The 25,023-nt window shown below is 46.5% G+C and overlaps 1 protein-coding gene across 3 annotated transcripts; it reads left to right on the forward strand.

Annotated features, from left to right (window-relative positions):
• Positions 1-399: 399 nt before the first annotated feature.
• Positions 400-24,308, forward strand: LOC140419164 (uncharacterized). Of its 3 annotated transcripts, none has more exons than XM_072502932.1 (3): positions 400-1,097; positions 14,719-14,834; positions 17,777-24,308. In XM_072502932.1, the coding sequence occupies exon 3, from the start codon at positions 17,893-17,895 to the stop codon at positions 18,928-18,930; it is 1,038 nt and encodes a 345-aa protein (XP_072359033.1). In that variant the 5' UTR covers positions 400-1,097; positions 14,719-14,834; positions 17,777-17,892; the 3' UTR covers positions 18,931-24,308. The 3 variants fall into 3 exon arrangements, with proteins under 3 accessions (XP_072359033.1, XP_072359031.1, XP_072359032.1); XM_072502930.1 differs by lacking the exon at positions 400-1,097 and adding an exon at positions 13,422-13,890; XM_072502931.1 differs by lacking the exons at positions 400-1,097; positions 14,719-14,834 and adding an exon at positions 13,422-13,890.
• The last annotated feature ends 715 nt before the right edge of the window (positions 24,309-25,023 follow it).

Below are 25,023 nucleotides of genomic sequence, written 5' to 3' on the forward strand. Positions count from 1 at the left end.
GGCCTCCTTCTGCACTGTAAATTCTATGATAATCTATGATAAGATAGAGGAATTATTGATTCTAGGATTGATCCCAGCAAGAGTTGCATCTTCTGGGGAGTAGAGAGGAAGGACTCATTGGGGGAAAAAAACCTTAAATTCTGCATTCTTCCACAGGAGAGCAGCATTTAATCATTCTGAGAAATGGAGAATAGCAGAATACCCGTTGACAATAATTTGTTTGATTATTTTTATCAATTGGTAACAAAGTTATTTTGTATTTGTTTGTGGTGTCAATGGTGCGGCTATTACCCAACATTCCATGCGGCTGTGAATGTGCCCTATTCCCTCCACAGGAACCCAGTGCGCAGACGCATTGCTGGGTGTATCGAGCATGCGCAGTATCACTTTGCTCGGCAGTCTGGGCGAATGGGAACGGCTGATTCCAGTGGTGAGGCGGAGGGAAGAATGGAGCCGGGAGTCGGGGTGGGAAGGGAGTGAAACATACAGCCTGAGTGTTTCAGGCTTCGGAAACACTCCCTGCTGGTCACAAGTCCGGAATAAGACCCTGCAAGTCCCGTGTTTTGCAGCTGCGGCGCTTGTAATTGGTGTCAGGCCCAGTTCCACGGCCGCCATCTTTGTTTAGCGGAGCTGTGGGGCCACCTTGGTGACGTATCAGATGCGGTGCTTCAGGATCTCGGTGACTCTTATTATTGGACAATCAGCGAGTCAGCCTGAGCCTGTGGCCGATTTCATCATCTGTCACCGTCACAGTGCCCGGGTGATTGACGTCAGGGTGGGGGCATGAGCGGTCATCCTGGAGTCGGGAGCAGGAGGGGAGAATGTTGTGAATTTCTATTCTGGACTGATAGTGATTAATTTTAGAAACTCCTTTTACAGGGGATTAGTAGGGGAGGAATTACATCCAGCAAACTCAAACCAGGAGAAATGTTTATCTTTCCAGAATTTCATTTCTGGACTGACCGTGATGCCTTTGTAAACTTCTTTCACGGGCTTAGAAAGGGATTCACAGACAGGAAACTCACAGCCAATCCTCACATCAAATTCTAACACCACTGTTCGAGTTACCAGGATCTGGAGATTATCGACCTTTGTGTGTAAGCATTGAGTTCCATATCATTGTCACTCACTGTATAAAATGTCTACCTCCTATGTCCTCTGTAGTTCTTGTTCACAATCTTAAATCTGTGTCCCGTAATCCTTATACAATCTGCTGATGGGACCAGTTTTTAAAAAATCTTTTGCTGGGTTTGCCGTTGTCGTTTCTGGTGCCTGGGTCGATGCCGGGTGGTCCGTCTGGTTTCATTCCTTTTTCATGTTTTTGTTGTGCTTGAATCAGCTTGGACCAGACCATTTAGGATCCAGAACACAATTGATGTCTCCTCCAAGTATCAATTGATTTGTATCCACGTCTGGGATGGATTGCAACAATTTTGTTTACAAATGTTTCTATGAGATCCCCTCGTTTAAAAAATAAAAAGATAGAGAAGCAGAATTAGGTCATTCAGCCCATCGTGTTTTTGAGTTTGCTCTGCCATACGATCATGGCTGATATGTTTCTCATCCCCATTCATCTTGTATTGTAGCTCTCTTGAAATGAATGCGAACACTGCATTTGCCTTTCTAACTGCCAACTTTCCTTTATGTGTCCTTGGGATGTGGGTGTCGCTGGCTGAGCTGACATTTGCTGCCCATCCCTAATTTCCCTTGAACCGAGTAGCTTGCTGGGCCATTTCAGAGGGGGGTCATTTTATCATTTCATGATAACCTATCCAATCCAGTTTGGGAGGATGTAAGGCTGAAGTGATTAAATGACAAAGTGGATAATGGTGCAAGACAAAACTGGGATGACAATATTGAATTTTTTACCCGTCAGTCTGGCCTCAATAATACTCGAGATGGATTTTGTAGGTATAGTATTATTTATTTTAACCAACTTGCAAGGCTGACTCACTTCACACAGACTCCGACCAGAAATGCTGTCTCCTGGACCCCTCGAAAACTAATGAGGTCGGAGACAAAGAGATCTCTGCAAATACATTCAAATGGTATCACGTTTCACATACACGATTCCCATAGGTCATCCTATACCCCTCCTGACCTGGCCATACATCCTGATTGGCTCACTTCGCATTCCTTAACCCTGGGTCTCTTGTTACCCAGCATCCTTTTCCCCATCTTCCTTGCCATGCTTTCTGAATTCCTTTGTCCTTTGTGAACCCACTACCATTAGACTGACCCACATCTACATTACTGTAACTAATATTTGAACTAACTACTTTATGTCACATTCATCATTCCCTCCTTTTATCATTTCATGATAACCTATCCAATCCGTAGCTACGGCCCCTCATCTAAGAAGATTCCTCGCTGCATTTCCAATTCCTGTTGCAGCACCCCATTATCCGCTGCAACCTCGTGGATCCTAACAGCCAAGATTCTAGGGGTGTCTGTCCGTTCCAGTGCACCCTGCATTCTACCCATCACGCATTTAAGGATGGCCAGGCCCACAAAGATGCAGCCGAGTGCCACTGCTAAATACATGGCCATATTTATCAACCAGTCTTCCAAGCCCCGAATCCCCAATTACCCCAAGAGCCAGGGTCCTGCATACCGTCCAGGTGATCCCGTATGTGATCCATAAATTTAGTGATGTTAGCGGTTAGGTATTGAACTCCCATGATACACTTGCCCTGCACTATGGCGCATACCCCACCCTCCCAGGCCAGAAGATAGTCAAGAGTATACCGGTTCTGCATTGCAAACAACAGCGGCTGAGACAATTCCTTGGTTATTGCCCCGAGGGCTCCCAAGGTTTCATTTCCCAGGATTGTAAGGCCACAAATAAAATAATTCCTATCGCTGACCGCCAAGGAACCCCCCACACCTCCCAGTGTCCAGACACACACAGAATTCCCCATCCGGCTGAGTGGCCCTGGTTGGGTGCGAGAACCTGAGGTTTTTTCCAGTTCTCGCAGAATTCGGCTGAGACTGCCCGGCCTGTCAACTGATTGTGCAGTATCCATGTCGAGGGGCAGGGGACTGTGGTAGGGACTAGAGTCCCGATAGCAATTTGGCGGGGAAATGGGGGTGACAAAACATTGGTCGCTGTGCCATTTTAAAAAAAGTAATATCCTTGCTCCGTGTACAGGCTCGCATCACAATCAGTATATCGGTTGCTGTGGGATCCCCCAGTAGCCCAGTTTATCCAGCTTTGGAACGCCCATTCGGGCCTCCCAGCAATGCGGAAAGCCCTAGTCCCAACAGTGATGTGAGAGACATTCGCCCAGCCACAAAGGAGCTGGAGGTCGGCGTTCAATGGAACGCAGGTGGTGTTGTAACAGACGCATTGGCCAGACACCTGAGTGATATGACGCCTCCTGTCCGTACAGATGGGGAACAGACGTGTTATATTCGTTTCCACCTCTACCAGCAAACGGCCGTACCCGTCACTGCTGAAACAATTCTCATACTGCCGGGAGTCTCTATTGGGAGTGAAGTGGCTAGGTATGTACGCCCTCCACCATTGTAGCCTATCATACTGTGAGTGGGAATTATCCCGAGGAAGGGGAAGCCAAATAGCCAGTGGTGCTGAACCCGGATCGTAAGGAATAGTGACTTGCTTGGGCTCGGAACGCTGACAATGAACCACCGTTTGGGGAGTGCCCTAAATCGGTGAAACAGAAACTAACCTAGACACCGATGCGGGGTTCGGGTAGCAGACAACCCGTCCCTGGCCATACAAGCGGTGGTAGATCTGGTAGAAGAGATTCATACCACCCAGGTTTTCCTCATTCTGGGTCCTAAATGAATTAAGTATATCTCCTGATAACCTACGTTCTAGTTGTACTCCCCTCCTTACACGCCCCGTCCTCTCTCTAGTCCCCCTCTCTCTCTCACAACCTCTTCCTACCCTCTCCTCACGGTCTGACTTAACGTTTATGGCACCAATCTTAACACATCCAAAATCAAATTTACATGTACTCCAAAAACAAGGCAATGTCCATGTAATGTTCCCTTCCCATCGCCGGGACTGGTGCAATTGCTTCATGAGCCGTGCATTGTCCGTTAGCCTGATGACCTTCCATGAGTCGATACCATGTCCTCGTATATGGGGTCAGCGAAGAATGTCACCTCTACATAAGTGAAATGTCCTTGTAGTTTGGCTGGGGTTACAGATGTAGATGATATTTCCCTTTTCCATGTCCGTCGCCGATGTCACCCCAAGAGAGGCGAGGCCGAAGATTACACAGGCGGTGCGTAGCCACCCCATCATGCGCCACACCTGTGAAACAGCGCTGGGGAAGGGAGGCAGGTTAGTGACCGACCTTTTTACAGTGGTGGAGGTGGACCCAAGCACTCCGCCCCTCCACTTTAACTGCTGTCGGGGTGGTAAGGAGAACTTGGAAGGGCCCCTCCCACCGTGGCTCCGACCCTTTCTTAGTCCAATTTTTGACCATGACATAACTACCAGGCTGCACTGAAAGCGAGCTAGGCAATGGGGGCGGTGGCGGGTGAGCCGTGCGGTCCTGGCCATGGAGTTCCTTGAGGACCTTAGTGAGGGCTAGAACATAGGTAGTAATTTCTTCAGTCATATGGTGAAACTGAACCAGCCTGGGAACATGCAGATTCCAGGGAGTTCTAAGGGGCCTGTCATAAAGAATCTCGGCAGGAGAGAGCCGGGCCGGTCCCGCAGCTGGAAGAGGGCAACGGGGAGCAACTTAAGCCATGTCAGTCCCGTGTCTACTCTTAATTTTGCCAATTTAGTTTTGAGGGTCTGATTGTGTCTCTCAACCAACCCGGCCGCCTGCGGTCTATAAGCACAGTGTAACTGCTGGCGTACGCCCAACTGGGAGCAGAACTCTTTGTTAATCTGTCCAATAAAATGAGGCCCATTATCAGAACTTAACTGAGCTGGTATACCGTACCGGGGAATGATTTCCCGCATCAGAACTTTAACCACAGTAGCAGCTTTATTATCGGCAGTCTGATACGCCTCGACCCATCTGCTGAACACATCCACAATGACCAAAACATATTTATAACATTGACACCTTTCTAACTCAATGTAATCCATTTGGAGCGTCTCAAAGGGACCACTGGGCAACGGGGTTTGCCCCATACCACAAGGGATACCTTTGCCGGTGTAATATTGCTGACAAATCAAACACCGATTACTGATACTCTGGGCCAGCCCCTGCATTTTAGGGTGCCACCAAGTGTCCAGCAACAAATCACTAGTTCCCCGAGCCCCGCAATGAGTTGCAAAGTGTACACATTCGATGACCCATAAAGCCAGTACATCAGACATACAAGTCTGATGTGCAGGCTTGGTCCATAAAGAGGAAGCAGAATCATATGTACAACCTGACCGTTTCCACATTTGTTTATCACTCTCAGGAGCATCCTCCTGTAACCTTATGATGTCTTGGATGGTTGGCATTGGCTTGTCAGAAGCAGACCTATTTATAGCAGAATGCTTAGTCTGACTTAACATTTTAGGCGCCATCACTTGCTGAATTTGCGCGGCTGTCCGCGCTGCACAATCTGCTCGTTCGTTACCAACGTCAACTGGGGTCTTGCCATTTGTATGGGCAGCGCATTTAATGACGGAAATCTGCATGGGCATAAGGAGAGCCTGCAGTAGGTCATTAACTAAACCCCGGTGGGATATTTCCGTGCCGGCTGAGGTAAGGAATCCCCTATTCTTCCAGAGCTGTCTGAAGTCATGAACTACCCCAAAGGCGTATCGGGAGTCAGTATAAATATTTACCTGACGATCTACCCCAAGTATACATGCACGGGTAAGGGCAAAAAGTGTGGCATGTTGGGCTGAATAAGGGGGTCTGAAAAGCGGCCGCTTCTAGGATCAGACCACCCTGATCTACGATTGCGTAACCGGACAGTCTCCGGCCAGTGGGGCTTACTAATGCACTGCCATCAACATACATAATCATGTCAGGTTGTTCTAACGGAATATCACTCCGATCGTCCCTTATTGTGGTAGTTTCCTGAATCAAGGCTAGACAGTCGTGGCCAGGTGCGTCTTCATGGTCAGGGGGACCGCTAAGAAAATAGGCTGGATTGATAGTGGTACAGTGTTTAAATGTCAGACGTGGATTGTTTAAAAGGTATATTTCATACCTATTCTGACGAGCTGCGGTAAGATGCTGAGTCTGCAGTTGCCCCAGTAGTGCGATGACCGAGTGGGAGCTATACACCGTAATATCCTGTTGGAGAGTTATATTGGCAGCAGCCTGCAAACTATTGTATATCGCTACCAAGATCTGGGTGCAAACAGGGTGGCCCAACGCCATTGGATCAAATTTGGAAGAGTAATATGCCACAGGCCAGTGCTTACCTCCATGTTGCTGGGTGAGTACCGCTGTTGAACACCCTTCCAGAACAGTACAGTATATCTGGAACGGTCAGTCGTAGAGGGGCCTACCAAGGGCCGGTACTTGTAACAAGGCCTGCTTCAGGCAACGGAAGGCTTAGAGTGCCTCGGTGGTGAGAGTAAAATTCCCCCCTTCAGTAGTGTAAGGCGTCAGCAGCTTTGTATAGACAGCGAAGTTTGGTATCCACTGCCTACAATAATTCATCATACCCAGCCAATGACGGACCTCCTTGGCTGTGGTAGGGGCGGAGAATTGGCATATTGGTTCAATCCTACTGGGTTCGAGACTTATTTCTGTGGCTGTAAGTAAAACTCCTAAGAACCTGACCTTTGTCTGAACCACCAGGACCTTTGTGAAACAACATAACCCAACGAGGATCGGTGGTTTAATAACTGGATCACATCATCCCTGTTACTGGGCTCGTCTGGACTCGCTACCAATATGTCATCTACATACTGCACTACATATTGAACCATGCTCCAATGTTGAGGCCTGGAGTTGGGTCTGCAGACATCTGGAGAAGAGCGTAGGTGAGTTGACGAACCCCTGAGGCAGTCAGGTCCAGGTATACTGCTGCCCATTGTAAGTGAAGGCAAACAAATATTGTCATTCAGGTGCGAGTGGAAGAGCAAAGAAAGCGTGCTGGAGGTCAACTATGGCGAAGACCCGGGCTCGAGCTGGAATTTGAGCCAGTATGTGGGCAGGATTAGGGACGAGCGCATGTAACTGCTGTGCGATGGCATTGATTGAACTTAATCATAGATTATCATAGAATTTACAGTGCAGAAGGAGTCCATTCGGCCCATCGAGTCTGCACCAGCTCTTGGAAAGAGCACCCTATCCAAGGTCAACACCTCCACCCAACAGTAAGGGCAAGTTTGGACACTAAGGGCAAATTATCATGGCCAATCAACCTAACCTGCACATCTTTGGACTGTGGGAGGAAACCGGAGCACCCGGAGGAAACCCACGCACACAAGGGGAGGATGTGCAGACTCAGCACAGACAGTGACCCAAGCCGGAATCGAACCTGGGACCCTGAAGCTGTGAAGCAATTGAGCTATCCACAATGCTACCGTGCTGCCCCTATGCTACCGTGCTGCCCTGTACTAATCCTGTACTAATCGGTACTGGTCTGGTTTGGGCACCGCAAGTATGGGGGTGTTACATTATGATTGGCAAGGGACCAGAATACCCTGTTGCAACAGCTCTCGGATTAATTTGTCTATAGACGGGGCAGCTTGGGGTTTCAGCCGAATGGAAGGCAGTGTTACATGGTCCTTAATCGTTACCTTAATGGGTGTAACATTTGCCTGTCCCACTTGTGATGGGTATTCCGCCCAGACCTGTGGGTTGACATATTCCAAAACGTCACATCCCAGGTGATGCAGAAGTCGAGTGTTAATCATTTCAGGGATCTCAAAATATTTTATGGAAGTGCCATCTGGCATGACTTGAAGTGCTTACTCTGTTGGATCGGAATGATCCACTTCCCTCTTTACCATAGGCCCCAGATCCTTGACATGGTACTGGTCGTAGACCTGGCGTGTAATATGAGGGTTTACAGAAGCTGACTGTGGCCATAAATGTGGTGGTGTTGTAACAAAATCGGCTGTACCTTCTTTTCCCGTGACTGTGGCTGTAATCTTGACTGGCCACTCGGTCCCAATTAATGGCCGGTACTTGTCCTCCAACTCCCTGTTTTGTCCGGTTCTGTCACAGGCCAGGATAACGTGGTGCAGTGAATGTTCAATGTCTAACGTCCACCACCGGGGTGTGATAGAAATAAAGCACTGTTGTCTCATCCTCCATGATTGAACCGTTACCCCTTTGTCTCCGCACTCTAGCTGTAGCTGGAAGGTACACAGTAAATCTCGGGCCAAAAAGTTACAGTCCAATCCAGTAGTCACCACAAACTGATAATCTGTAGACTTATTCTCATAAGTGACTGTCACAGGTTCAAAAATAGGGTACTCACACACCTGTCCTTGGAACACCGACAAATGCTGGGTGTGGTCGGATAATGGTAGTCAAAGTTCTGATTGCACCGAAGGCATGGCTGCTCCAGTGTCGATTACAAATGGGTAGTGTTGATCTCCTAGCTGCAGAGAAATAATAGGTTCCCTTTCCGATTGGAGAGTCCTTATGACTAAATTAACTAATCAATCTTGTGTTGGGAAAGGGTTTGCCTGGGAGAAGTCGGTGTACCTCATCTGTCCTCCCCTTGGTGGGTACCCCCTTCCTTTGGGTCGGGTAGTCTCCTTCTGCTGCCCGTTTTTTAAAAGGGCATTCCTGTGCCAGTGACCTGCACGGCCACAATTAAAACTTGTATTGTTCCCTCTATATCTGCCCCGTCCTCTTTTCCCAGTAGACCAATGGCCCCTGTGAGGGGCAGTTGTAAAGCTGTTGGTGCATACGGTGGGCCATAAAGAGGAGCTGAGGGTCCATTTGGGTGGGTTTGATATCCTCCCCCGTGTTGATCCACCCACCCAAGGTCACAATATTGGGGTTTCAGCTGGTAAGCCACTGTACCTGCCGCTGGTTGGGGTCTCAGATCATCCTTTTTCATTACATACTCAGTCTTAATCTTTGTAACTGAGCCTCCTTCCTGGCCTACATCCTCCTTCCAATAAAATCTGACTGCCCTGGCCATTTGAGAAGGGTCGTTCTCTGTCCAATTCATGTTATTACATTTCGCGGCAGTAGCCACGAAAGGTGGTAGGCAATGCATTAACATAGCACAATATTATGGGGAATTCTGACCATTTTGGTACAGCAAGTCTGTACTGCCCACAGTAGATTTCATTAAAACATTCCAGAAATTCCTCTGGCTCTTCAGTCTTTTTAGGTTTGAGGTCTAAGATAGCAGAAATGTTTATGGGCTTTTGAAATGTGACATTCAAAGCATTCAGGATTTGTGCCCATCTGTCATCGTCCAAAGCATGGGCTTGCTGAAGTGCGGCGTGGCTAGCATAATTCAAGTGATTGAGATGACTGCGGTACTCTGCTGTGGTTAAAACCTGCTGGACTAGGGCCCGGAGGTCCCATGAATCAGCTTGATAAACTGAGATGGTAGTTCTCAGATAGTCCACGAAAGCAGCAGATTTCTTCCTGTCTGGGATTGCAGCCAGAATAGCCATCATCTCACTGGGTCTCCATGGGAAATAAACGTCTATCGTGGGTTGGGCTGCTGCTGTTGCAGCATCAGGGTTGGGTATTTTCCTAATCGGCAACTGTCTCAGAGTCTCACTAGGGGGTGCTTTAGCAGATTCCTCTGGCTCTTCAAAGACTTTGACGTCCTTCCCTTCCGATAGGGGGAGCTCCGGCTCCTCAGAACCATTCCCGTCCTCTTTCTTTGTTCTCATACTTTTCTGTCCTACCATATCAGTCTTAAGGGATCTAGGTGGTATGGGTAATTGTTTCTGGATAGGATCAGGCCCCTCTCTCATTGTTCAAGATCGGGTCCTAGAGCTAACTGGGCTTGTGGAACAGAGCGCCCCTTCTCTAACAGATGGTGAAGGTGCTGAAATAGGACCCAAACTATCAACCAAAGGGGCTGGAGAGGCTGGCATGATTTGAATCTGGGGAGCAGTGACTGAATATAAATTATGATACCCTGGTGGTTCTGGAATTAGTGCAGACAATGGTACTGGTGCAGTCGGGACTCCACTCGACATGGTCCAATTCTCTAGGTCATCATCTGCGTCTGTCAATGCAAGGCCAGCCATTGAACTACGTAGCCCATTTTTTAAAACTCGAGTCCACCCTCTCTTTACTTGCACGTTTTTTGAATGCACACTCCTTTTTCAAAATCTCCAGAGTTCTTTGGTTCCCCCCTTCACTAATTGGAATCCCCATTTTAAGGGCATGTTCTTGCCAACTTGATAACAGGATCTTATCCCTCTCCTCTTGACAATATTGTCTCCATAATCCAATTAATTCTTTTGCTTTCAGACTTTGGATCTTTTTCCAGATGTCACCCTGAATTTTCTTAATGACGGCCAGGTCTTTAGCGCCCCCTGGTGGCCATTCCTCACCCAATTTCTTCCTTAAAGTTGCTGACATTTTCCTAAAATCTCTCGCTTTATCTGGATAAATATCACATAATATTTGCAATGGACTGCCTGGATCACTTGTGTTATCCAAGCAATTCCCCATAATCTCGAACTAATCCGCAAGACTGCATTGCTCGCCACTACAGTCCAAGGATACAATTTTGGCTTAATCAACTATAGTTTCCAAAACACTCACACGTGGAATTGAATCAATTCCAAAACACACACACGTGGAATTAAACCATCATCCTATGTCCCATCAATTTCAAAACACACACACATCGAATTAAACCATCATCCGATGTCCCATCAATTCCAAAATTAACCCAAAACTGAATCAATATTATGATATCCCATCAGTTTAATTTTCTAATCCCCAGACTGACCTTTGATTTCGTCGAGACGATCTTTCCGTACCAACCGCAAGTGACCAGACCAATCCGACCATGAGAAGAGGGGAAACTCAATGTGGTCATTTTACAGCTACACACATTGTGGGCCCAGTTCCACTTTTCTTGTTCAACATCAGTCTAATTCGGATTTCGCAGCTGGTCGGTGACCGTCTGGACAATTTCCGGGTTTCGGCACCAAATGACAATATTGAATTCTTTACCCGTCAGTCTGGCCTCAATAAAACTCTAGATGGATTTTGTAGGTATAGTATTATTTATTTTAACCAACTTGCAAGGCTGACTTGCTTCACAGAGACTCAGAACACAAAAGCTGTCTCCTGGACCCCTCAAACGATTGAGGTCGGAGACGAAGAGATCTCTGCAAATACATACAAATGGTATCAAGTTTCACATACATGATTCCCATCGGTCATCCTATACCCCTCCTGACCTGGCCATACATCCTGATTGGCACACTTTGCATTCCTTAACCCTGGGCCTCTTGTTACCCAGCATCCTTTTCCCCATCTTCCTTGCCATGCTTTCTGAATTCCTTTGTCCTTTGTGAACTCACTAGAACAAAGAACAAAGAACAAAGAAATGTACAGCACAGGAACAGGCCCTTCGGCCCTCCAAGCCCGTGCCGACCATACTGCCCGACTAAACTACAATCTTCTACACTTCCTGGGTCCGTATCCTTCTATTCCCATCCTTTTCATATATTTGTCAAGATGCCCCTTAAATGTCCCTATCGTCCCTGCTTCCACTACCTCCTCCGGTAGTGAGTTCCAGGCACCCACTACCCTCTGCGTAAAAAACTTGCCTCGTACATCTACTCTAAACCTTGCCCCTCTCACCTTAAACCTATGCCCCCTAGTAATTGACCCCTCTACCCTGGGGAAAAGCCTCTGACTATCCACTCTGTCTATGCCCCTCATAATTTTGTATACCTCTATCAGGTCTCCCCTCAACCTCCTTCGTTCCAGTGAGAACAAACCGAGTTTATTCAATCGCTCCTCATAGCTTATGCCCTCCATACCAGGCAACATTCTGGTAAATCTCTTCTGCACCCTCTCTAAAGCCTCCACATCCTTCTGGTAGTGTGGCGACCAGAATTGAACACTATACTCCAAGTGTGGCCTAACTAAGGTTCTATACAGCTGCAACATGACTTGCCAATTCTTATACTCAATGCCCCGGCCAATGAAGGCAAGCATGCCGTATGCCTTCTTGACTACCTTCTCCACCTGTGTTGCCCCTTTCAATGACCTGTGGACCTGTACTCCTAGATCTCTTTGACTTTCAATACTCTTGAGGGTTCTACCATTCACTGTATATTCCCTACCTGCATTAGCCCTTCCAAAATGCATTACCTCACATTTGTCCGGATTAAACTCCATCTGCCATCTCTCCGCCCAAGTCTCCAGACAATCTAAATCCTGCTGTATCCTCAGACAGTCCTCATCGCTATCCGCAATTCCACCAACCTTTGTGTCGTCTGCAAACTTACTACTATTAGACTGGCCCACATCTACATTACTGTTAACTAATATTTGAACTAACTACTTTATATTACATTCGTCAGGGTGACAATGAGATAAGTAAATAAACTAACAGGAAAAGAGAAGAAATAAAAGACAGGTCCAGGTGAGTATAAATGGCAACAGCAGAACCGTTACCAGCACCTACTGTCTAAAAATATCGGAGTGATGATTATAATCTGAAATTACTGAAATGAATGTTGTGTCTGGAAAGTCATAAATTGCCTGATCAGGGATGAGGTTCTGTTCCTCGAGTTTCCTTTGAGCTTTATTGGAGCAGTGCAGGAGGCCGAGGACAGAGTGGGAATGGGGCGGGGAATTAAAATATTAAATGATCAGGAGCTCAGGATTATGCTTGCAGACTGAATGGTGATGTTCCACAGTCACCAATCCAGATTTAATCTCCTCAGTGTGGGGGAGACCAAATCGTGTGCAGTGAATACACAATACTGGATAGCAAGAAATACAAGTAAATCACTGTCACCTGGAAAGTGTGTTTGGAATCCTGGAATATGGGAAGGATGGCGATGAACTGGTGGTTGTTGCATCTGTTGTGTCTGCATGGAAAGATTGACAGTGATGTTCAGAATCACACAAGAAATGGGAGCGGGTGGAGACCATATGGCTCATCGAGCCTCTGCATTTCTTGCTGGGTGTAACCTGCTCGTTCAGGCATCATTCTGGTACACTTTCCTGTATCTTCCCCAGACCTTCTAGATCCACTTTATGATATGGATATAATGAGTTCACATCTCACTGTCGTCACTGTTGTCAATCACACCCAGGACAGAACTGTGGTGGAGGGCCCGTACTATTTAGGTGCTGTATTAATTGGTTTCATACATTTGTTACCTTGGCCCAATGTTACTAATGGTAATCAGTTCGCAAAGCATAAGTTGTATGAAAAATATCCATTTCAATGGCGAGTTTATTACCCAACATGCGTTGCAGCTGAGAATGTGCTCCATCCACATTACAGAAGCTTCTCGCACATGCGCAAAGTCCAGCAGTGCCTGGAGCATGCGCCGTTCAGGTTGTCGCTGACGGTGCTAGGAGAGGGAAAGAAACAATCGAGCGACTTTCAGGAATGGAGCCGGTGGGTGGCCGGGGAGCGATAGAAGCTGCGGAGTGAGCCGGGAGGCTTCATATATACCCCGTGGAGGCTTCAACTCCCGAGGAAAATGTTAACGGTCCCGTCTTAGACAGCACCGAACAGAGTGAGCTGAGCGGTGACAGGCCCGGGTTACCGGCCGCCATCTTTACAGAGGACAAGGTGCCGCAGGGCGCATGCGCTGCGAGCCTGGACCGGATACCAACTCTCCCGGATTGACTGACTGGAGTCTCCGGGATTTTATTTTAATCATTTGTGGGAATCACTGGCTGGGCCAACATTTATTGCCCATCCCTAATTTCCCTTGAACTGAGTGGTTTTCTAGACCATCTCGGAGGGCATTTAAAGAGTCAACCACATTGCTGTGGTTTGGAATCGTGTTGGCCAGACCAGGTAAGGATGACATTATTTTTTTCTATTCATTCACGGGATGTGGGTGTCACTGGCTGGGTCAGCATTCACTGCCCATCACTAATTGCCCTTGAACTGAGGGCATCTCAGGGCATTTTAAGGGTCAACCAGCTGACTGTGGATCAGACATGTTGGCCAAACCAGGTAAGGATCGAAGATTTCCTTCACTGAAGGACATGAGTGAACCAGATGTGTCTTTGCAACAATCGACAATTGTTTCATGGTCTTCAGTAGACTTTCAATGAACTTAAATTTTACCTCCTGCGTTGGTGAGATTCATACCTGGGTGTCTGGAAAATCATTGGGAAATCAAAAATATTTTTGAACATTTCTCTTCAGCGGATATGAAAATATTGAAAATGGGATAAATCACTGTCTTTTTTAAAATTAAATTTAGAGTGCCCAATTCATTTTTTCCAATTAAAGGGCAATTTAGTGTGTCCAATCCACCTACCCTGCACATCTTTGGGTTGTGGGGGCGAAACCCACACAAACGGGGAGAATGTGCAAACTCTACACGGACAGTGACCCAGAACCGGGATCGAACCTCTGACCTCGGCACCGTGAGACAGCAGTGCTAACCACTGTGAACCGTGCTGCCCTAGTCAAACACTGTCCTGTAAGGTAATGAGCCCTTTTGCTTCCCAATTGGCCGAGGAAGGCAGTGTGTCACAAGGATGGATGTGTTGATCGATTAATGGCTGGAGGATGTGGGCAGGTCATGTGATCAAACCTCCAGGAATACATTTAATCAAAGTTGGCGAGGAGAGAATGTTGTGAATTGACAGTGAGGTTTCTGTAAATTTACAGGATACTGGAAGTGGAGGTGTAACAGACGGGAAACGCAAACCAAACATCACATCGCAATCTGACAGAGTCACTTGATTTATTAGAACCTGAATTTCAGCAGCATCTGGGTGTGGAAGGTAAAAGGTTTGTCTGTTCTGTCTGTGAGGGATGATTTCTGGTCTCGTGTGACTGAAAAAGCCCCGGGATTCACAAACCCTGGTTAGACCAAATCTGGAGAACTGTGTTCAGTTCTGGACAACAAACCTGAGGAAGGAGAGGATGGCCTTGGAGCGAATGTAGCACAGATCTGAGTGATATCTGAACCCCCCAGGGTTAGATTACAAGGCGAGATTAGACAGAAATGTCAGAGTCAGCTGGCAGCACGGTGGTGCAGTGGTTAGCACTGCTGCCTCACAGCGCCGAGGTCCCAGGTTCGATCCCGGCTCTGGGTCATTGTCCATGTGGAGTTTGCACATTCTCCCCGTGTTTGCGGGGTTTCGCCCCCACAACCCAAAGATGTGCAGGTTAGGTGGATTGACCACGCTAAATTGACCCTTAATTGGAAATAATGAACTGAGTACTCTAAATTTATTTTAAAATATTTAAAATTTAAAAAAGGGCAGAGAAGGGTATTCGGTCCATTGAGTCCATGCTAGCTCTCTATTCGGAACGGTGGTTAGCACAGTTGCTTCACAGCGCCAGGGACCCCAGTTCTATTCCCGGCTTGGGACACTGTCTGCGGAATCTGCACGTTCTCCCCGTGTCTGCGTGGGTTTCCTCCAGGTGCTGCGGTTTCCTCCCACAAGTCCCGAAAGACGTGCTGTTAGGTGAATTGGACATTCTGAATTCTCGTTCAGTGCACCCGAACAGGCACCGGAGTGTGACGACCTGGGGATTTTCACAGTAATTTCATTGCAGTGTTAATGTAAGCCTACTTGTGACACTAATAAATATTATTATTATCTGGAGCAATCCAGTCAGAGTCATTCTCCTGCTCTGTCTCTGTATCCTCACAGGTTTATTTCTCTCAGGTTTTTATCCAATTTTTAAAAAAATCATTTATTGTGACTATTTCCAAACACTGTTATAGGCAGCAAGTTTAAGGTCATTGCCACTGGCTGTGTAAAAACATTCTTCCTCATACCTCCTAGACCATTTACATGCAGAGATACGGAGCAACGTAGAAAATAGGAGCAGGAGGAGACCATTTGGCCCTTCGAGCCTGCTCCACCATCCATTGGTCAGAGCTGATTAGGCGGCGACCATTTGGCCCTTTGAGCCTGCTCCACCATCCATTGCTCAGAGCTGATTAGGCTCAATAGCCTAATCCCGCTTTCCCCCCCATATCCTTTGATCCCCTTCACTCCAAGTGCTGTATCTAACTACTTCTTGAAAACATGCAATGTTTTGGCCTTAATTAGTTCCTGTGGCGACGAATTCCATAGGCTCACCACTCTCTGGGTGAAGAAATTTCTCATCTCTGTCCTAAATGGTCTACCCCGTATCCTCTAATTATCCCGTGATCCCTATTTCTGGACACACTCACTATCGGGAACATTCTTCCTGAATCTACTCTGTCTCGTCCTGTTTTTTTAACATAAATTTAGAGTGCCCAATTCTTTTTTTTGCAATTAAGGGCAATTTTAGCGTGACCAATCCAACTACCCTGTACATCTTTGGATTTGTGGGGGTGAGACCCACGCAAACACAGGGAGACTGTACAAACTCCACATAGACAGTGACCTGGTGCTGGGATAGAACCCGGGACCTCGGTGACATGAGGCAGCTGTGCTAACCACTGCGACACCATGCCACCCACTTTTTATAGGTTTCTATGAGATTCCCCTCTCATTCTTCTGAACTCCAGCGAATACAATCCTAACCGATTCAACCTAACCTGCACATCTTTGGACTGTGGGAGGAAACCGGAGCACCCAGAGGAAACCCACACAGACACGAGGAGAAAGTGCAAACTCCACACAGTCAGGCTGGGAATTGAACCCGGGTCCCTGGTGCTGTGAGGCAGCAGTGCTAAGCACTATGCCACCCCCTGTCATGCAACGCTCAAGAGAAAAAACAATCCTTATCCCCATCTGAAATAGGTGACCCCTCACTTTGCAACAGTGACCCCCTTGTTCCAGATTCTCCCTCAATAGGAAACATCCACTCCACATCCACCCTGTCAAGACACCTCAGGATCTTATATTGTTCAATTCAGGTTTTACCCCAAAATTTAAATCTGTGTCTCGACTGCTTGTACGATCAGTGAATGGAAACCGTTTCTTTGCCCACCTGATCGAAACCTGGCATAATCTTGTGTCCCTGAATCAAATCTCCCCTCAACCTCCTTTGCTGGAATCATTCTGGTAAATCTCCTCTGCACCTTCTCCAAGAACCTTCACATTCTTCCTGAAGAGTGGTGACTAGAGCATCATAAAGATTCATAGAATAGAATTAGACCCTTAGAATTCTTACAGTGCAGAAGGAGGCCATTCGGTCCATCGAGTCAGCACTGATTCTCTGAAAGGGCACCCTGCCGAGGCCCACACCCCTACCCTGTCCCTGTAACCCCATAGCCCCACCTAACCTGCATATCCTTGGACACTAAGTGGCAATTTATCAAGGCCAATCCAACTAATTTGCTTTTCTTTCGACTGTGGGAGGAAACCTGAGCACCTGGTGGAAACCGATGCAGACACTGGGAGTGCGCAAACTCCACACAGTCACCAAGGTCGGAATTGAACCCGGGTCCCTGGCGCTGTGAGGCAGTAGTGCCAATCACTGTGCCACCAGAAGCACAGCTTCAGTATCAATATTACTGTTTATGAAGCTCAAAATCGAATTTGCTTTGCCAACTACTCTCTTAATATGTTTTGTAGATATACAAAATCCCTCTTCACTTCTTTCTCTCTCCTCCCAAAGAGGCCAGTTGGGTTTTTATGACAATCCAGCAGTTTTCATGGTCACTTTTTCCCAGTGTCGGCCCCACAAATGACCAGATTCATTCAGCTCAATTTCACAACCTGCCTTTGTGTTTTTGTGGGTTCTCTCTCACTCCCTATTTTCTGTTTTAAATCAGTTTCTCAGGGTGTTCAAAGGGGCGGATTCAAAGTCCGGAAACTCAAACCAAGCATCACATCAGGATCAGACACAGTCCTCAATTTATCATATCCTGAATATTAGCGGATTTTGAACATGGAAGGAAAAAGCATTGTTCACAGTGGGGAGAAACTGTACACATGTTGTGTGTGTGGAAAAGGATTCAGTCAATCTTCAGGCCTCACAAGCCACATATGCAGTCAAACTGAGGAGAAACCGTGGAAATGCGCGGAATGTGGGAAAGGATTCACTTCCCCATCCAAGCTGGAAATTCATCGACGCAGTCACACTGGAGAGAGGCCATTCACCTGCTCCAAGTGTGGGAAGGGATTTATTCAGTTCACGGCCCTGCGGAGTCACCAGCGAATTCACACTGGGGTGAGACCATTCACCTGCTCCAAGTGTGGGAAGGGATTCGTTCAGTCATCGGCCCTGCGGAAACACCAGCAAGTTCACACTGATGAGAGACCATTTCAATGTCCAGACTGTGGGAAGTGCTATAAAAGTTCTGGGGAACTGATGTACCATCAACGTGTTCACACTGACGAGAGACCGTTTAGGTGCTCTCACTGCGGGACTGGGTTTAGACGATCATCTCAGCTCACTGCACATCAGCGAATTCACACTGGGAAGAGTCTATTCACCTGCACCAAGTGTGGGAAGGGATTCACTCAGTCATCCCACCTGCTGAGTCACCAGCGAGTTCACACTGATGAGAGACCATTCCAATGTCCAGACTGCGGGAAGTGCTATAAAAGTTCAGGGGAACTGATGTTCCATCAACGTGTTCACACTGACGAGAAACCGTTTAGGTGCTCTCACTGCGGGACTGGGTTCAGACGATCATCTCAGCTCACTGTACATCAGAGAACTCACACTGGGGAGAGAGCATTCACCTGCTCCATGTGTGGGAAGGGATTCACTCAGTCATCTGACTTGCAGAAGCACCAGCGAATTCACACTGGGGAGAGGCCATTCGCCTGCTCCATGTGTGGGAAGGGATTCACTCAGTCATCTGACTTGCAGAAGCACCAGCGAATTCACACTGGGGAGAGGCCATTCACCTGCTCCGAGTGTGGGAAGGGATTCACCACTTCATCCGCCCTGCTGAGACACCAACGGGGCCACAAGTAACCACAGTGATTGGGTTTTGCTGTTACTCACATTCAGGACTGAACCATGTTCATTTGGGTCTCTTTCTGCCGATAACAAACTCCATCCCATTTACAGGGGTAATATTCTGGCTAAAAGTCAAATAAATTCGATTTGTGTTAAATACGCAGAGTGCTGAAACTTTTTAATATCTCTGACACAAGTTAATTCCTTTTGAAGTACTCTCACTCTCCCCTGTCTTTTCCATCCTCACCTCCAACAAGAAGTGTGAGGAGCTTGTGGAGCTTCTTTGTGACTGAGATTGAGTAAATCCGATCAGCTGCCTGAGCTGCTTCCCTCCCTTCCATGAACCCACCAGACCAAACTAAATTTCATTCTTTCCCGAGCCCTGAACCCACATCTTTCTCTAGTTTCTCTCCCATCTCCCCTCATGCCCTCTCAGAGCTCATCTTGTTCATGAGATCCAACTCCTGCTCCAGCGACCCTATTCCCACGAAGCTAACTAGTGGGAATAGCCAACTACCCTGTGTCCCCAATAAAAAACATTTATAAAGAAAACTACCCTGTGTCCCTGGATATTGTCAACATTTCTCTCCCTTCAGGTACTGCCCCTCTGTCCTTCAAATCTTCCATCATCACCCCCTCCTCAATAAAACAAACCCTTGACCCTGCCATCCTTACAAATAACTGCCCCATCTTCAACCGCCCTCTCTTCTCCAAACTCTTTGAACATGTTGCCACCTCCCAAATCCTTGCCAATTTTTCCCAGAACTTCCATGTTGGAATCCCTTCAATCAGGTCTCTGCCCTGTCACAGTGAAATACAAGAGACAAACAGAATCTTACCCGGAGAGAAGACAGACAATCCGGGAGCTTGGATGCAAGTACGGCACGGTAGCACAGTGGTTAGCACTGCTGATTCACAGCACCAGGGACCCGGGCTCGATTCCTGGCTTGGATCACTGTCTGTGCGGAGTCTGGAAGTTCTCCCGTGTCTGCGTGGGTTTCTTCCGGGTGCTCCGCTTTCCTCCCACACTCCAAAGATGTGCAGGTTAGGTGGATTGGCCAGGATAAATTGCCCTTCGTGTCCAAAAAGGTTAGTTGGGGATAGGGTGGAGGTGTGGTCTTAAGTAGGATGCACTTTCCAAGGGCTGGCACAGACTTGATGGGCCGAATGGCCTCCTCCTGCACTGTAGATTCTCTGATTCTAGGAGGTGAGATTGTCCTTTCTGAGCTCCAGCCAGGTGATGTTAAACACTCAGGCGGGAAAGACAAAAATCTACAACGTGTTTAAAACAGCTGATTTTTTTCACCACTATCTGGAATGTTAAACTTCGAGGTTATTATCATCAGAAACAAACTCCAACTATCAGAGTAAAAACCTCAAAGTTCTGGTACAGATGGAGGCCATTTGCCCCGTTGTGTGTGTGCTGGCTGGGAGCTATTCAGCTTAATCCCATTTCACAGATCTCAGTCGATTGTCCTGCATGTCCCAGTCCTTCAATTGGATATCCAAGACATTTATTTTAAAGTGATCGGGATTTCTGCTTCTATGACCCTATCAGACAGCGAGTTCTAGACCCCCACCACTGAAATGATGACCTCCTAGAAGTCATAGCCAAAAGAAGTATCCATTCTAAAGTGTAAGGTCCGTATTCAAGACAACACTATAGAAGCACAAGGAAACGCCCTTGCAGACCGAGTAGCAAAGGAAGCTGCCTCCCAGTGGGATTCTTCAGCAGAACCAAGACACATCTACAAATTGGGAGTGACCAATTTATTACAAGATCTACGTGAAATGCAACATGACTCTACACAAGAAGAGAAATAGTCATGGTTAGACTCAGGTATCCAGTTGTATAATGATGATATTTGGAGACAAGTTCAGACTGATAAATCATTTGCACCACTGGCACTGATGCCATTTCTGGCCCAACAGACCCATCCATGGGGACATTTAGCCCAAGGACAGATGGTGGCTCGATTTCAGAAAAGTTGGTGTGGCAAAGGATTCAAAACACCTGCACAATTGGTATCAAACCGCTGTGTAACCTGTCAAAAGAACTTGGGACCTATAACATCAATGCCTCAGCTAAAAGCTCCTGCCCCTGCAGGATCATTCCAGAACATGCAGGTCGATTACATCACCCTTCCTACATGTCAAAGATACACTAATGTCCTTGTAATAGTGGATAAGTTCTCTAGATGGGGAGAGGCTGCTCCAGCCAGGAGGGCTACAGCCACCCATACAGCCAAAGTCCTATGCAAAGGCTATATTCCCAGATGGGGAGTACCAGCTAGATTGACTCAGACAATGGAACCCACTTTACAGGTGCTGTTTGCCAGGAGGTGTGCAGGTTACTGAACATCGATTGGAATCTACACTGCCCTTATCATCCAGAATCATCAGGACAAGTGGAACGCATGAACCAGACTTTAAAAGAACGTTTGTCCAAACACAACCAAGAAGGCAGGAGTTGGATTCAAGCCTTGGCACTCGTTTTGTGCAGTATCAGAGCAACCCCAAACAGAACCACAGGCCTAATCATCACTGGCAGACCCATGTCCCTGCCAGGAACTATTGACTTAAGAAAGGCAGACTCTCATCTGATGAGTGATGCTTTACTTAGTTATTGTCAAAATTTAACAAATGCTGTCAGGTGTCGCCGGCGTGGGGCAATCCTCCTGAGGGGGAGCCACGACTTGGTGCCCGGCGAATCCGTTTACGTGAAAAAAATTCAGCGCGAACAGTTAGGAGCCAAGGAGGGAAGCCACCGACCAGATATTACTCACAACCCAGTCAGCCGTGAAACTCCAAGGAAATAAATCATGGTTTCATGCGTCACATGTGAAGCGCGCGTACCAAAATCAGAATCTGTAAACATATTTGCCATAATTTTGATTTTCAGTTACATGTTTGGCCCAGCAGGCCTTACCCAGGAGTTCAATGTTAACACGTTCCTTTACATGTCCTGTACCTATGCCAGAGACTTTAACATCTCTAAATGCTGGGTGTGTTCTTCTATCCCTACCAATTCCCAAGCAGGTATCCCAAGACAGCCTGTTCCTTTTACTTTATCCCAAATGGCAGAATGGTACATTTTCCAAAATCGCGACTATACCCTTCCCCAATGTGGAGACACCTGAACCAAAGAAATGATAAACGATGAGGTTAAGAGATGGCGATCTGCAGGCCGCCCATTAAACACTTTCAAGCGATGGTATCAACATGTCTATGATCGGTAACAGAAACCAGCCCAAGTAACCTTCCCAACTGGTCATAATCACACTGGGACCATATGTTTAATCGGCTATAATCATAGAGCATGGAATGCGGGATACAGTAAATGAATATTATTTGGATGTGAGTGCCAGTACACAGCGCGCTCATGACACAAGAAAGGTAGTGGTCAATGGACATGAAGGGAATCCCATCGACTTTAAAGGGCTACCTAATCACACCGATGGGACAACTTTACAGAACGTTGGTCCCCACAACCGGTTGCCCAATATTCTACCTATAATGGCACCTGTTCCATCTGCGGTAATACTGCATACCCTTGGCTCCCGGTGAGCTGGAGAGGAGTGTGTTATTTATGATTCATTGTCCCCCTCATCCATCATTCCCTTTCCCTAGCCGATGCTATAAACGCAGACTCAAAACATGGACCTCTCATCCCACAGTTTGAGAAATATCAACCTACCACTATCATCACGAGGTCTAAATGCGAGATCACAGGGACTGAGAAATTCTTTTCTGCTCTCATCCCTGCCTATGGCGTCGTCGTATTGACCGGAGAATACATTAAATTGGCCGTAGACTTAGAGAAAATAGCCAATGACACTGCCCGAGCTGGAAGTAGCATTTCAGCCGAGGTGCTCGCCATTCGAACTGTGGCTTTACAGAATCGGATGGCACTTGACTATTTGCTAGCTGAAAAAGGTGGAACCTGTGCCCTGATTGGTGCAGAGTGTTGCGCCTACATCCCAGTAATTCAGAAGAAATCAAAAGCTTGTCAGCACATATGCAAGAAGAAGTTAGGAAACTTTACCAACCCTCTGACACCACTCTTTGGGGATGGTTCTCTGGATGGGTGGGTGGCACAGGAATTTCCATCATTCAGGGATTTCTCTGATTTTTCATATTTGTGCTTGTCATTTACGTAGTGATCTTGCCGATCAGATGCATTAGCCAATGTATGGCTACCCATAATGCCCCAACAATCAAAGTGGTTCATAGTGGTCCAACTGCACTACCAGCCCATGACATTGAACAAGGCTCCTACTATTGAACTTTTATGACTGCATTATTGCATTATTACCCAAATATTACTCCATTCATATAATCAATTTCCATTATTACTGAATTGTACTGTATAATTATTTTTTTGAATAAAATGCTTCCAGAATGCTTGTATCGCTTGCAAAGCTTTGCCCGCTCCAGTGTTGAAGGCTGTTCACAAACAAGTGAACGATTACAGACAATGTGAATGCGTTCCTCCCCGCGCTTACTTCTATCTTGTCACATTTCTTCCTCAATTTCTATTCATTATTTTGATTCATCTTATTAATCTTTAGAAGAATCAAAAGGGAGGACTGATAGAAATTGGCTTTTCTAGTTAGCTATAGATGATAAAGGTAATAGGTTTAAATGAGAACACATTAAGCATAATTTGAGTGCAACAAAGCTGGAAACCCATTCAGGGTTAATCCAGAACATCCACTTGAGTTTTCTTTCATTCAACCTAGATTTTAACATTTGCAAATTGTTGAGCCAAACAAGGTCAGTGACGCCAAATAGCTAAAAGACCCCATTGTATGCTGCTGCTTTTCCAGCACAGGCAGTCCCGTTTCCATGGTAATATACAGTCAAAGGTCATAATGCCCTGAAGGCTGTGTTTTTTCTAAGTAATGTTGAGATGCAGGTGTCGATAATTTGGAAAATTGGCAAGTGATTGAATGGAAAAATTACACCAACATATTCAAAAACCTATATCTCTTAAATTGATGGACAGACACTTTGGCTGAATTGAGAAAATTCGAAATAGTTAAAGCCAATCAGCAGTAAAAAGAAGGCCAGACTTTGAGATAACAATTCTCTTAAGAATCACTTACCGGAATGGAAAATTGCTTCTGTTGCTCTGTTCTGTTTCTCTTCTTGCTCACTCCATCTATATTTCTGAAACCTTTGCTGCTCGCTTTGCTAATCGCAATTACCCAGTTATTTTATCTGGTGTATTATGATTTGAATGAAAACTCAACTTCTGTATTCGCTAAAGACAATTAATCTGACTAACTTGCTGCAGGGCTAGTTGTTGATTCTTTCTAAATTTTGTATTAAAAACAAGTTTCCCAGTGGCACAGCTGACAAATAAAAGTTCAACTGGACTTTGCCAAAAAGCACAGACTTGACATCTGTTATTTGGGAACTGAGAAGGGATAACGCATATCCAGTGTTCCGAATAGACATAGAGATCCATTAACCCCCTTCCACTCCCAATCCTCTGCTAATTATTTTAAATCGAAACCCCTTGGTTATTGATCTATTCATGAAATAGATCCTTCTTATCCATTCTATCCAGGCCCCTCATAATGTTAAACACCTCAGTTAATCTCTCCTCAGTGTTCTCTGTTCCACAGAAAACCACCTCGGCCCCTCCAATCTTTCCTCATTGTTAAAATTCTCCATTTGTGTCAACATCCTCGTCAATCTCCATCCTCGCTGTATGAATACATCCTTCCTGTAATGTGGTGACCAGAACTGTACTCAGTAATGCAGCTGTGGTTTAACTAGTGTTTTGGACTGTTCCAGTATAACCTCCCTGATCTTATAATAAAAAGAGAAAATGCTGGAAATACTCAGCAGCTCTGGCAGCACCTGTGGAGAGAGGGGTTTCAGGTCTTTCCTCCAGTAGACATTGCTGGGAATATTCCCTGCTGTAGTACTCTATGTCCCCGTGAATAACAAAGTATCCTCTCTGCATTTACAATCACCATATCTACCTCTCCTGTCACCTTCAGGGATCTTTGGACATGCACTCTTACGCCTCTCTGTCCCTCTACACCTATCATACCATTCATATTCTTTCCCTTTGCCGTGTTGTCCTCCCCAAAT

This window comes from Scyliorhinus torazame, chromosome 5 (genome assembly GCF_047496885.1).
Source record: "Scyliorhinus torazame isolate Kashiwa2021f chromosome 5, sScyTor2.1, whole genome shotgun sequence".
NCBI classification, from domain to species: Eukaryota; Metazoa; Chordata; class Chondrichthyes; order Carcharhiniformes; family Scyliorhinidae; genus Scyliorhinus; species Scyliorhinus torazame.

Excerpts from the sequence above, each read along its gene's own strand:
- LOC140419164 (XM_072502932.1), top strand. The coding sequence starts at position 17,893 with ATGGAAGGAAAAAGCATTGTTCACAGTGGGGAGAAACTGTACACATGT.